This window comes from Neoarius graeffei, chromosome 5, assembly GCF_027579695.1.
Source record: "Neoarius graeffei isolate fNeoGra1 chromosome 5, fNeoGra1.pri, whole genome shotgun sequence".
Taxonomy (NCBI): domain Eukaryota; kingdom Metazoa; phylum Chordata; class Actinopteri; order Siluriformes; family Ariidae; genus Neoarius; species Neoarius graeffei.
The window spans coordinates 43,440,921-43,455,022 of NC_083573.1; the positions used below are offsets into that span (position 1 = coordinate 43,440,921).

Consider the following 14,102-nt stretch of genomic DNA (forward strand, 5'->3'; position numbering starts at 1 on the left):
TTGAAATTTCATGCCAAATATTGGCTCATTTGAAATTTCATGACAGCAACACATCTCAAAAAAGTTGGGACAGGGGCAATAAGAGGCTGGAAAAGTTAAAGGTACAAAAAAGGAACAGCTGGAGGACCAAATTGCAACTCATTAGGTTAATTGGCAATAGGTCATTAACATGACTGGGTATAAAAAGAGCATCTTGGAGTGGCAGCGGCTCTCAGAAGTAAAGATGGGAAGAGGATCACCAATCCCCCTAATTCTGCGCCGACAAATAGTGGAGCAATATCAGAAAGGAGTTCGACAGTGTAACATTGCAAAGAGTTTGAACATATCATCATCTACAGTGCATAATATCATCAAAAGATTCAGAGAATCTGGAAGAATCTCTGTGCGTAAGGGTCAAGGCCGGAAAACCATACTGGGTGCCCGTGATCTTCGGGCCCTTAGACGGCACTGCATCACATACAGGCATGCTTCTCTATTGGAAATCACAAAATGGGCTCAGGAATATTTCCAGAGAACATTATCTGTGAACACAATTCACCGTGCCATCCGCCGTCGCCAGCTAAAACTCTATAGTTCAAAGAAGAAGCCATATCTAAACATGATCCAGAAGCGCAGACGTCTTCTCCGGGCCAAGGCTCATTTAAAATGGACTGTGGCAAAGTGGAAAACTGTTCTGTGGTCAGACGAATCAAAATTTGAAGTTCTTTATGGAAATCAGGGACGCCGTGTCATTCGGACTAAAGAGGAGAAGGACGACCCAAGTTGTTATCAGCGCTCAGTTCAGAAGCCTGCATCTCTGATGGTATGGGGTTGCATTAGTGCGTGTGGCATGGGCAGCTTACACATCTGGAAAGACACCATCAATGCTGAAAGGTATATCCAGGTTCTAGAGCAACATATGCTCCCATCCAGACGACGTCTCTTTCAGGGAAGACCTTGCATTTTCCAACATGACAATGCCAAACCACATACTGCATCAATTACAGCATCATGGCTGTGTAGAAGAAGGGTCCAGGTACTGAACTGGCCAGCCTGCAGTCCAGATCTTTCACCCATAGAAAACATGTGGCGTATCATAAAATGGAAGATACGACAAAAAAGACCTAAGACAGTTGAGCAACTAGAATCCTACATTAGACAAGAATGGGTTAACATTCCTATCCCTAAACTTGAGCAACTTGTCTCCTCAGTCCCCAGACGTTTACAGACTGTTGTAAAGAGAAAAGGGGATGTCTCACAGTGGGAAACATGGCCTTGTCCCAACTTTTTTGAGATGTGTTGTTGTCATGAAATTTAAAATCACCTAATTTTTCTCTTTAAATTATACATTTTCTCAGTTTAAACATTTGATATGTCATCTATGTTCTATTCTGAATAAAATATGGAATTTTGAAACTTCCACATCATTGCATTCCGTTTTTATTTACAATTTGTACTTTGTCCCAACTTTTTTGGAATCAGGGTTGTAAGTTTGCACCATGGGAGTTTAAGGGGTTAATGAAAAAATGAGAGTATGTTTTTAGGCTGATCTTCTTGAAGTCTAGCACACTGAACTTTCACCAGACTAACTCGGTCCAAACTGCACTGTTTACACTAACATTCACATTACAATAACAATCTCGAGAGGGCTTTTTTCCTCTTGTGTACGTGTGATATCACATTTTTTCCTCCGTCTGATATTTGATGTGAATGTGAATGTTAACTGAAGCTTTTGTTCTATATCTGTATGATTTTATACACTGCCCTGCTGCCACATAATTGGCTAGTTGGATAATTGCATGACTGAGCAGGTGTATAGGTGTTCCTAATAAAATGGTTGATGAATCTGTTTCTAATACCGAATAAATCTGCTTATGATCACGTGACTTTGCATAATAGTTATGTTTTAAGTAGTTACTTACAGATACTGTACAAAGCTTATGGGATTTCCTTCAATTCGTGTTTTTAAGTGAGGCTGCTAATGAGTATGTGAGCTGCATACCTGCCAACCTGTACGCATCTTGCGTAGCCGCTACGAATTTTTACCTCATTGTACGACTGTACGTTTTCACATTAAAAAGTACGCATATCGTCCGAACTCGCATTTCAGTCAACTTCTCGCTGAAGTTGATACCGCTGATCTGTGAGAAAACTCAAAGCCAGAATGGAACGCTTTGCCCAATCCCCCCGCCCCTCTTCCAGAGCGTGTGGCTCTGCCCTCTTCAGCCCCTCCCCTTCCTCCTTCGCGTCTCTGACCTGAGTGCAGCGGTGCAGCCAGGTGGCTAGAGCGAGTCGGGGATTGAAACATCAGTTAGAGACGTCGTTTTTATATTTGTAACAGAAACGGTTGTGTTTCACGTGTACTCGAGCTTCCTAGCCGTTATTTTGTGCATTTACAACACCAACAGTACAGGCTAGTTCTTCATTTAACTTGGAAGCCGTCACTCGAGGTTGCATATTTGATGCGGTAACCAACGAAACCTGATTACAATTCCTCTTGCGCTCTCATTGAATCACTATGATAAGTACCACATTACTGATGTGCTCAACAAAACGTAGCGTGTTGTATATCTTAAGGGCAGTCGGTAACTTCTGTCAGTGGTAGCCTGGAATGTTTGCAGATGATGTGAAGTCGAAAATTGGTCATCCCTCTTATGAAAAAACCTGCGTGGTACTGCAGTATCAAATGCTTTTTTATACAGTATTGCTGCAGTAAATGCAATATTTCGAATGCAAATGCAATAGGTGGGGTTTACATTAGACCGTATCAGCGGATCATCAGATTAACGTTTTTAAAACGATTAGTGTGCACACAGCAACACCAATACACGATTTGCGTGCACACAGCAACACCAATATACGGATACGCTCGGCTCCGCAGGCATCCTGCGCTCCAAATCACTCCACCCTGAACAGCGAGTGCCCTCTGGAGGGTGCGCACTCCGGCCCTGTGAAGCTCACAGAGCGTGCGAGTGAAGTGCACAAGCTGTGATTCGGGACTGAGCCGCTGTGTGTGTGATCCCAGCGCATATCACTTACCACTTGCAAGTGGAAGGATGGCAAGCCTAAAGACAATCATAACTACACAATGGGCAGTATTTGCATCAGTATTTTCATACTTTTATACTCTTTAATGAAAGGTGATACAAGGTGGAAGTCCGCGCCGTTATCTGCACCCGGAGGAAACCCACGCGGACACAGGGAGAACATGCAAACTCCGCACAGAAAGGCCCTCGCTGGCTATGGGGCTCGAACCCGGACCTTCTTGCTGTGAGGCGACAGCGCTAACCACTACGCCACTGTGCCGCCCCGTTTATGGGATCTTTTCCAAAAAAATTAAATTAATGTCTTCCAGCTTCTTAAATCGTGTGCATTTTTAGTGGCATCTGCAGTTTAATTGATTATCAAGGTTTTTTTGTTTCAAATTTAATTATTTCACTTTCTTGCATTTAGAAGTCACAGCAATTATCTAAAATGGAACAGCTTAATAAAATTATTGAAATAGCTGTACATAGTTTTCCTTTCTGGGTGGCATGGTGGTGTAGTGGTTAGCGCTGTCGCCTCACAGCAAGAAAGTCCTGGGTTTGAGCCCAGGGGCCAGCGAGGGCCTTTCTGTGTGGAGTTTGCATGTTCTCCCCGTGTCCGCGTGGGTTTCCTCCGGGTGCTCCGGTTTCCCCCACAGTCCAAAGACATGCAGGTTAGGTTAACTGGTGACTCTAAATTGACCGTAGGTGTGAATGTGAGTGTGAATGGTTGTGTGTCTCTATGTGTCAGCCCTGTGATGACCTGGCGACTTGTCCAGGGTGTACCCCACCTCTCGCCCATAGTCAGCTGGGATAGCTACAGGTCCAGGTCTACAGGTCCAGCCTGCCTGCGACCCTGTAGAACAGGATAAGTGGCTACAGATAATGGATGGATAGTTTTCCTTTCTTTTGACCTTTTTTCTTTTGTAAAAAATTAAAAATAAAGAACAAACAAAAAGCTTTCTTTCAACTCATCATCTTGGAAATTTCACTTGACTTTTCATTCTTATCAAATTAGCAAACTGTAAATAATAAATATGATATAATTTAAGCTTAGCACTTTAATAATGCTAAAACAAACCTGGAAGTTGGCTGTAGCGGTGTACTGTGTCAGGGTACATGCTGTGTTAAATAATTTGGAGGGAGGATTGGTGACTAACATACAGGCTACATCAAACATGGCAGTTTCAAGATGGCAGAGCAGGGAAATACAATCGCTCGTTTTCTATCAGAATCTTGGCAACTTTCATTAAAATATCCATCAAACATCTTTAACCATGATTAGTAAGTATTCATAATAAAGATTAAGTGTTCTTGGATCTTGTACTAAAGAACTTAGAGTTGTGCTAAGAGACTTTAGATTTGTGCTAAAAGACTTTTGTGCTAAATAACTGTAAAGCCTACTAAAGCTGGTTTAAAGGGAAACATTTAAAGTGCTGATGACACATTTTTGACATCTTTGGCGATGTTTTATAACATAAAATTAATTTCCGATGATCCATATATTAATTCACGAAGGCGCCTATTTTACAAGTTATGATAAAAAACGCGGCTATTTGGGCAAATTTGACGGGGCTGCAGCACCCAGGAGACGAAGGAGGAGGAGGAGCTATATGACGTCAGCGAAAGAACCTTCCTCCTAACTTACCAGTTTATTGTTGATGCGACAGGTGTTCAGTTTGTCATTATTAGTATTATTATTATTATACATTATATATATATATATATATATATATATATATATATATATATATATATATATATATATTAGTTATTATGCCTTCGCGTTGTGTTGCCGTGTTGCTGGCTTTTGCTCCAAAACCTACAAGGATGGGGTAAGTTTATTCAAGTTTCCCAGAGATCCCGAGCTGCATGCAAAGTGGGTGAAGCAAGTCAGGCGCACTCGTGACAAGTGGGAGCCCTCACCAACATCCGTCCTGTGCTCTGAACACTTCGATTTGGATTGTTTTGACACCCTTCCCAGCTTAAAAGAATCTCTTGGGTGTTCAGTTCATCACAAACATGTGTTACTACCATCAGCAGTGCCTACACAGTGTTGCCAGATTGGGATTTTTCCCGCCCAGTTGAGCAGTTTCAAGTGCATTTTGGTGGGTTTTGAACATATTTTGGGCTGGAAAACATCCGCAGTATCTGTTGCCAGATACTGCTGAAGTTTTCCAGCCCAAAATATGTTCAAAACCCACCAAAATGCACTTGAAACCGCCCAACTGGGCGGGAAACCTCCCAATCTGGCAACACTGCCAGTATTCCGGAGGGGGTCTACTAGTAGCTATGCCGGATCCAAAGACAGTCCTCCTGTCAGAACATGTGTTGTGAAACGACATAAGATAAAAGGTACGTAGAGCTATAGATTCTACATGATAATCATAAATGTAATCATAAAGTCGGCGTGATATCAGTCATGTATTTGCTTGTGAAAGCTTGCGGCTTTCATGTAACTGCCGCCTAGCAACGAGAGGCAAAGGGTAAAGAGGGTAGACTATCATAGATTCTATTCGGAAGAGATCAACAGAATTCTAGACTCCCAGAAGAGGAACAGCTAGCACTAGAGAGTTCACCGGCGTTTTCATGCGCCATTTCCATTGATTAGAACCAGAGTAGAACCATAGGATGTCTATGAGTAGAACAGCCAGTGAACCGCAGCGTGTTCTCCCGCTGACGTCACAACATGGCCGCGAGCCACGGACCCAGTTTTCTTGCGCTGTGCAATTAAAAGTTGGATATTTGCGTAACAACAGCTTCTTTTCACGTAATTATAACAGAAATCTAACATGTTTGCCATGTTGTATAGTTTATTTAAGAAATTGCATAGAGTCATGTTCGTGTCATCAGCCCTTTAAATGTCTTGGAATGGCCTAGTCAAAGCCCAGACCTCAATTCAATTGAGAATCTGTGATTCTCACAGCTCGAGCAAGGAGGGCATTAATCAGAGATGCAACAAAGACACCAAAGATAACACTGAAGGAGCTGCAAAAACCTACACCGGAGATGGGAGTATCTGTCCATAGGACCACTTTAAGCCATACACTCCACAGAGCGGGACTTTATGGAAGAGTGGCCAGAAAAGTCATCGCTTAAGAAAACACATTTGGAGTTTGCCTAACAGCATGTGGCAGACTCCCCAAACACATGGAAGAAGATTCTCTGGTCAAATGAGACAAAAATTTAAATTTTTGGCCATCATTGGAAATGCCATGTGTGGCGCAAACCCAACACCCTGAGAACACCATTCCTACAGTGAAGCACGGTGGTGGCAGCATCATGCTGTGGGGATGTTTTTCATCTGCAAGGACAGGAAAGCTGGTCAGGACTGATGGAAAGATGGATAGTACTAAATACAGGGCAATTCTGGAGGAAAACCTGTTTGAGCCAGCCAGAGGTTTGAGACTGGGATGAAGGTTCACGTTCCAGCAGGACAATGACCCTAAACATACTGCTAAAGCTACACTGGAGTGGTTTAAAGGGAAACATTTAAATGTCTGGGAATGGCCTAATCAAAGCCCAGACCTCAATCCAATTGAGAATCTGTGGCATAACTTGAAGATTGCTGTACACCAATGCAATCCATCTAACTTGAAGGAGTTGGAGCAGTTTTGCCTTGAGGAATGGGCAAAAATCCCAGTGGCTAGATGTGCTAAGCTAACAGAGACATACCCCAAGAGACTTGCACTGTAATTGCAGCAAAAGGTGGCTCTACAAAGTATTGACTTTGGGTGGTGAATACTAGTCTGGTTAACACCAGACCATATCACAAGTGAAATATGGTCTGGAATCCGCCTATTGAATTTCTCGTAGGGGAGGTGTGATTTACGATTGTCAACGGCCGTTTATTGGACGTTGCGAATGTCTATCATTTGGCGTATACGTAGCCCATGGCCAATCATGGCAGTTGTACCCGGTGACGTAGTTAGAGCGACGAAGAAGACGAAGAGGCGAAGAAGAGAAGGAAAGAGAAAGAGAAGGCAAAACAAAAATAGGAAAACAATGGCACCGAACGATTACTGCCGTTTGTGCAAGACAAATATGAGAGAAGCTGGTTTGGTTAGTTTGGTTCGTATCGCTCGCCGCCATGTTAAATGTGATCCGTAAACAGTCCCAAATAAACTACAAGCTTCCGTTTGTCGAGCAGTACGCGTCACCGTCTTCCCACCCCTCCCCACTCTCTGATTGGCTCCCTAACTCAGGCGAGCCTTTAGACCATAGTTTCCATGCTGTCTTTTCAGATCGGAACGATTGTGCAAAGCAGCATGGGATTTCCCAGGCTAGGTGAATACCTACACACACTCCAGATTTCTTTTTTTCATCTTAATTATTGTTTGTGTCACAATTTAAAAAAAAATGCACCTTTAAAGTGGTAGGCATGTTGTGTAAAACAAATGGTGCTAACCCCCCAAAAATCCATTTTAATTCCATCTTGCAATGCGACAAAACAGGACAAACACCAAGAGGGGTGAATACTTTTGCAAGACGCTGTAGCTCAAAGTAAATATGAGACGTCCTCCTGTCACATGTGGGTGTGAGATGTGTGTGATGTTTAATAGGGCAAATTCAGTAATCATCTCAACATTCCCAGCTGGGGTCAACGAACAAGCGGACAACCTTAAACATGGATAATCAAGGAAGCAGGAACTTTGAAAACAAAGCTCAGACTTAACCAGATGCAAGGCATGATAATACCTTGAAACAAAAGACAGAAACAGTGGGGTTTAAACAGCCAAACTAATTACAAGCTTGATACTGAATACCTGGACACAACTGAGAAACATGCCAATGACCGGACAGGGAGGAGAAAGGACCAGAACCAAAACAAAACAGCAACTGAGTGCTCGTCGTGCTCAGAGACGAAAGGTGACACCTCTGTGTTCAATTTCTACCTGATAGATGGCTGATTTGACAGAAGTGGTTTTTCTTTTCTTTTCTTTTTTTTTCAGGACAGTGAAATATGCCCCAAAAAAAAAACTTATCAGAGCTGTGAAATAGACTGGTACCAAAATCCAGAATTGTGACACCCAAAGGCATTTTTGAGACAAAGTCGGCAGTCAGTCTTATTTTGCCAATTTGGGTGTGCCGAATTCAAATCTGCAATATGCCGAGCTCTATCTGACCTCTGTTGACCTCTAGAGGTCATTGAACTTTGGGCCTGTAAATGTCTCAGCTGAACCCAGTTTCTCAGCTTTCTAAGGAATGAAATGTACTAAAATGATTAATGAAGTTAGCAAATGGCCTTGTTTGTTAAATGTTTGGGTGCTGAATTCATTTTTCATTTGTAAAACGACATATGACCTCCGATAACCTCAAGGTCATTAAACTTGGCCTATAGGCCTATGCATTTAACGGCATTTTTAAACGGACTTGACTCCCCCAAAAACAATATGAACAGACAAAAAACAAATAGAAAGGAACAAATACAACATTAAATGCCAGTCCATGTACATGTGACTTACTTTTCACAATGAGAATGCCTCGGCGATCACCTTACATAACATTGCATTACATTTAGCGGTTATTGTTTATACAAAGCTACTGAAAAAAGGAGAGATTCAGCAGCATACAAAATGTGGGGGCATACAGGGTATACAGGCTAATCAGGGTTAGTATATATGAGAGTTTTTTTCTTTGTTGTTTGTTTTGTTTTAAACGGGGTAAAGCCTTTACAAAAAACAAACAACAAAGAAAAAAACTCTCATATATACTAACCCTGATTAACCTGTATACCCTGTATGCCCCCACATTTTGTATGCTGCTGAATCTCTCCTTTTTTCAGTAGCTTTGTATAAACAATAACCGCTAAATGTAATGCAATGTTATGTAAGGTGATCGCCGAGGCATTCTCATTGTGAAAAGTAAGTCACATGTACATGGACTGGCATTTAATGTATTTGTTCCTTTCTATTTGTTTTTTGTCTGTTCATATTCTTTTTGGGGGAGTAAAGTCAGTTTAAAAATGCCGTTAAATGCATAGGCCTATAGGCCAAGTTTAATGACCTTGAGGTTATCGGAGGTCATATGTCGTTTTACAAATGAAAAATGAATTCAGCACCCAAACATTTAACAAACAAGGCCATTTGCTAACTTCATTAATCATTTTAGTACATTTCATTCCTTAGAAAGCTGAGAAACTGGGTTCAGCTGAGACGTTTACAGGCCCAAAGTTCAATGACCTCTAGAGGTCAACAGAGGTCAGATAGAGCTCGGCATATTGCAGATTTGAATTCGGCACACCCAAATTGACAAAATAAGACTGTTTGCCGACTTTGTCTCAAAAATGCCTTTAACTCCTTAAATAAGCACTTTTTTGAATTTTGGTACCAGTCTAAAATGGAAAAAGTAAAATCCGAGGAAAAAAATGCAGGCGGTCTGGGGGGCACAACTTTTACTGGTACTGATATATTTGGGAGCAAAATCCCTTAATTCACATTATGTTCTTAATGAAAAATGAATCTTCTATATATTTAGTAAAAGAATATCATGCTCTGTTGATCATAACAGACGAATATGAAAACAAGATATAAATACCTGGTAATCTGTAATCTGACAGCTTTAATTTCACCAGTTCTGCGTCTTTATTTCCCTGCACATGATCGACCGAGCGTGTTCTTCCTCCTGATCCGTATTTTACATCCTGATGGCATAACGTGCAGCACGCCTTGCCTGGTTCCTTGATCTTTTGGATGTGTTCATAAAGATATTCATTTCCAACTTTAAATTCCAGCCACCGCCAATTCCACGGATTCTTGATACCGTTTTCCTTGTCTACTTCTTTCACATTGTCATTATCGCCATCCTCCCTCTGTACAGTCTCTCCGCAACACAGACATACTGAAAAAATCTTTTATTATCACTTAATCGCAAGCTATATTGTCAACGCATGTTTGAAAAGAGTAACCCGAAAATGGTAAGAAAGAAATGGCGCTGTGTCGTAAAACGGTCTACAATGTCGTGTATATAACTTGTACGATGTCGTAAAATACACAGACACCTGGCGTTAGATCCCCCCCCCATGTACTCGTCGGCGATTACAGTCCCCAACCATTAGCAGAGTACCCCCACCCCCTACATTTTTTCTGCAAAAATACATGGTTTACAAAAATGGTATTTTTGCGATCAAATCCGCAGAATTCCGCAAATCCGCGGATTTTTCACAGCCCTGCTTATTCATGGTAATCACCCATACACTGCAGTTTAGGTTGGGAGATTAGGTTGACAACATGATGTAGTATTCCTTTAAAATGTTCAGATTTTTGAGACACACATATAGTATACCTAAACTATACAATGACCTTCTCAGTAAGGACAGAAAAAGACCATGCTGTATTAAATCAATGATTGTGGATGTTGTCATTTTCTACCACATGGCATCATTAACCCTAGTAGACTGAAACCCCTGAAAATTTCATGTCTCTCTTATTCCTTCCTGGTAGCCACTTACCTTGCGACATACATCCAGTCGTACAGTGAGATCAGCCCGATGGGACAGGTACACTACTGCCAAAAGGTCTCTAAAGCTGGGTGAGGGATCTTCAGCACACACACACACACACACACACACACACACACACACACACACACACACACACACACACCTACATGTGAGCCAGAAGTTCATAACCATGTTATATATTGTCTGGAATCCCACTGTTCCTCAGCTGTTTACCTGTAGCCAGCACCTGCTCGTATAGGCAGCGGATGATCGTCATTGAGACTGGGACCTCCTCCAGGAAGCAGACAAGACCCAGGTAGGTGGGCTCTCGCAGCTTGACGCGCTGTTTATTGCGCTCTGGGACTCGCTCGCTCTTCAGCACTTTGTACATGATCTGCAGAGCAGCATGGAGAATCAGTATAGAGTTTTGGATACACGGAACCTGAATCCTTCGTATGCACGTGACGTCATGCTTATTTTCCAAACCGGAAGTCCACTATGTTGGATGATAACATCAACCAAGATAGCAACGCTTCACGTGTGAGCTGCTGCAATGCTTCGTGATTTTCTTTTGATTTCATTGCCTTTGAAGAAAGACAACGCCTCCTTTGTGTGCGGGATATAATTGCGGGAATAATGCTACCCGTGACAAAGAGAAACGGTTCTTCAGAACTCCCAAAGTAATTAAAAACAGCAACAAAACAGATGAAGAGCTGTCCAGAGAATGCCGTGCGTACGCTGTGGTTCAAAAACATACGGTACATCGTAAGGACTTAACTGAGGAAAAAGCTAATTAAACCCGCGTGTGTGGTGACAACTTTATATCTGGTACGAATTCATTGCTAATTAAAGCTACGTTTTCTGATGATTAAATTGAACTTTTGAGCTTTAGCATGAACACTCTGCTTCTCACCTTGCAGGAGCACCGGCAAACCTACGCGATAAAACAAATCCAGATTGGGCACCAAGACTCAAATTAGGACACGATAAGATCAAGACGAAATAAAACTCATCTCTCAGTATTGAGAAGCAACAGGATAAATGAAAGACCCGCCAAGAAAGCCAGATTAGAAGCAGCGCAAAATATTTATTTTTGGTAGAACAAGATGGTACACAATCTCAGGGTATTCAATCGCTGGTAATGAAGCTAAATCCTCTATATAATAGGACAGCTTTAACATATACGGCTCAAACCCACAAATTTCAATTTTTTCTCTGAATCTTGACTTGGCAGAGGACTTCAGAGAATCATAATATTTCGAGAAAGTCAGAGATGCATCACAGTTATTGTTCGCATGAGATGGCATTTTGGATGTGTAGATCGTCTAACATGGTGGCGGATGCATACGTCGCACTATTTTGTCACATGGTTGCACATGAAGAATATACAACCACAGAAAGAAACAGTGGTAAAGAGCTGGATGTGCTCACCCTGAACACTCTTTCATGTGCGTCATCACTAAAGCTGGGCTTCAGTAGCAGACAGAAGAGCTGCTCCACGCCCCACTCCAGCAGCACAGACAGAGCCTGAGGACTGCTCCTCAGCACACTATACAAAATATCCAACAGAATGATCGCCTGCACACGGGGGGAGAGACAGAGACGGCGGGAAGGAGGGAGAAAGACAGAGAGAGAGAGAGAGAGAGAGAGAGAGAGAGAGAGAGATTATAAATAAACAAACAGTATGTCTTGTGGCTAACAAAAACGGAAGTGGTTAAGTGTGTGTGTGTGTGTGTGTGTGTGTGTGTGTGTGTGTGAGAGAGAGAGAGAGAGGTGTTATAAATAATATAAACTCAGTCTATGCATCTGCATCGTGTAGTTCCAACAAGAAAGTGAATAAAAATATATATATTTCACAAACACATGCATCTGAAAAAATTTAATATGGTGAAAAAGTTCAATTTTTTCGTACTTTAATTCTAAAAGGTACATTTTCATATATTCTATATTCATTACATGTAAAGTGAAATATTTCAAGCCTTTTTTTTGTTCTCATTTTGATTATTATGGCTTATAGCTCATTAAAATTAGAAATCCAGTATCTCAAGTTATTAGTAGAATATTTCATTTCAAGTTTGAGTAAAACCGTATAAATACCCATGTATCTCTCGGTCTAGTTCAGTACACACAACCACAATCATGGGGAAGACTGCTGACTTGACAGTTGTCTAGAAAACAATCATCGACACCCTCCACAAAGAGGGTAAGCCACAGCAGGTCATGGCTGAAAGGCTGGCTGGAAAAGGTGCACAAGCAACAGAGATGACTGTAGACTTGAAAGGATTGTCAAGAAAAGTCAATTCAAGAACTTGGAAGAGCTTCGCAAGGAGTGGACTGAGGCTGGTGTCAGTACATCAAGAGCCCCCATGTACAGACGTCTTCAGGAAAGGGGCTACAACTGTCTCATTCCTAATTTCAAGCCATTCCTGAACCAGAGACATTGTCAGAAGCGTCTTACCTGGGATAAGGAGAGGAAGAACTGGACTGTTGCTCAGTGGTCCAAAGTCCTCTTATCAAATGAAAGTAAATTTTGCATTTCATTTGGAAATCAAGGTCCTAACGTCTGGAGGAAGAGTGGAGAGGCACAGAATCCAAGGGGTTTGAAGTCCAGTGTGAAGTTTCCTCAGTCTGTGATGATTTGGGCTGCCATGTCATCTGCTGGTGTTGGTCCACTGTGTTTTATCAAGTCCAAAGTCAACTCAGCCATCTACCAGGAGATTTTAGAGCACTTCATACTTCCATCTGCTGACAAGCTCTATGGAGACGCCGATTTCCTTTTCCAGCAGGACTTGATTACTGTACTTGATTGATCAGCCAACTTGCCTGACCTGAACCCCAGAGAGAATCTATGGGGCATTATCAAGAAGAAGCTGAGAAACACCCGACTCAAAAATACAGATGAGCTGAAGGCCGCTATCAAAGCAACCTGGGCTTGAAAACACCTCAGCAGTGCCACAGGCTGATTGCTCCCATGCCACGCCACACTGATGCAGTAATTCATGGTAAAGGAGTCCCACCCAAGTATTGAGTGTATAAATGAATCATACTTTTCAGAAGTTGGACATTTCTGTATTGTAAATCCTTTTTGATTGATCTTAGGAAACATTCTAATAATTTGAGATACTGGATTTCTAGGGTTTAAATAGAACTGAAGAAAAGAAGAGAACAGAATAGAACTGAGGATAGTTGTAGTCGTTCTGAGAGCCTTTAGAGTAAAGCAAAGAGGGAGAAGAGACAGAGGCAGTGTGTTACCTGCTGCTGGTCCTGCACTACTGCAGCGTATGCCAGAATACTGTGCAGCTCCTTCGTAGTGGGAGACTTCAACAGGAAATCCTTCAGTAGCTCAAAGAGCAACATCTGCACTGTCTTCCTCTCATCTGACAGAGCACTGCCATCCTTCTCCACACTACACATACACACACAAGAACTCTGTTTAAGTCCCATTTTCCAGATTATCTTTTGTAACAGTGCTGTCTTGTGTTTGGTGTTATTACCTGTAGTGTGAGCGAATGGAGTCCAGGACGTACTGAACCCCATACTTTCTGCGTGTTCTGTGTTTACCCTCCTTCAAGATCGAGGACAGATACTGTACATGACCTACACACACACACACACACACACACACACTTACTTTATGGCTCATGGGCTTCCGCTTAAAG

General features: G+C 42.0%; 1 protein-coding gene across 5 annotated transcripts in view; it reads right to left on the reverse strand.

Moving 5' to 3' along the window:
* The window catches only part of nbeal2 (neurobeachin-like 2), a 175,310-nt gene that overhangs the window by 70,576 nt on the left and 90,632 nt on the right, over positions 1 to 14,102 (reverse strand). For all 5 annotated transcript variants that reach the window (XM_060921757.1, XM_060921755.1, XM_060921756.1 and 2 more), the window contains 5 exons: positions 13,938 to 14,040; positions 13,696 to 13,849; positions 11,875 to 12,021; positions 10,678 to 10,837; positions 10,453 to 10,541 (listed from right to left, as the gene is read on the reverse strand). In XM_060921757.1, coding sequence (XP_060777740.1) covers positions 10,453 to 10,541; positions 10,678 to 10,837; positions 11,875 to 12,021; positions 13,696 to 13,849; positions 13,938 to 14,040 — 653 coding nt within the window. The remainder of the gene's footprint in view (positions 1 to 10,452; positions 10,542 to 10,677; positions 10,838 to 11,874; positions 12,022 to 13,695; positions 13,850 to 13,937; positions 14,041 to 14,102) is intronic.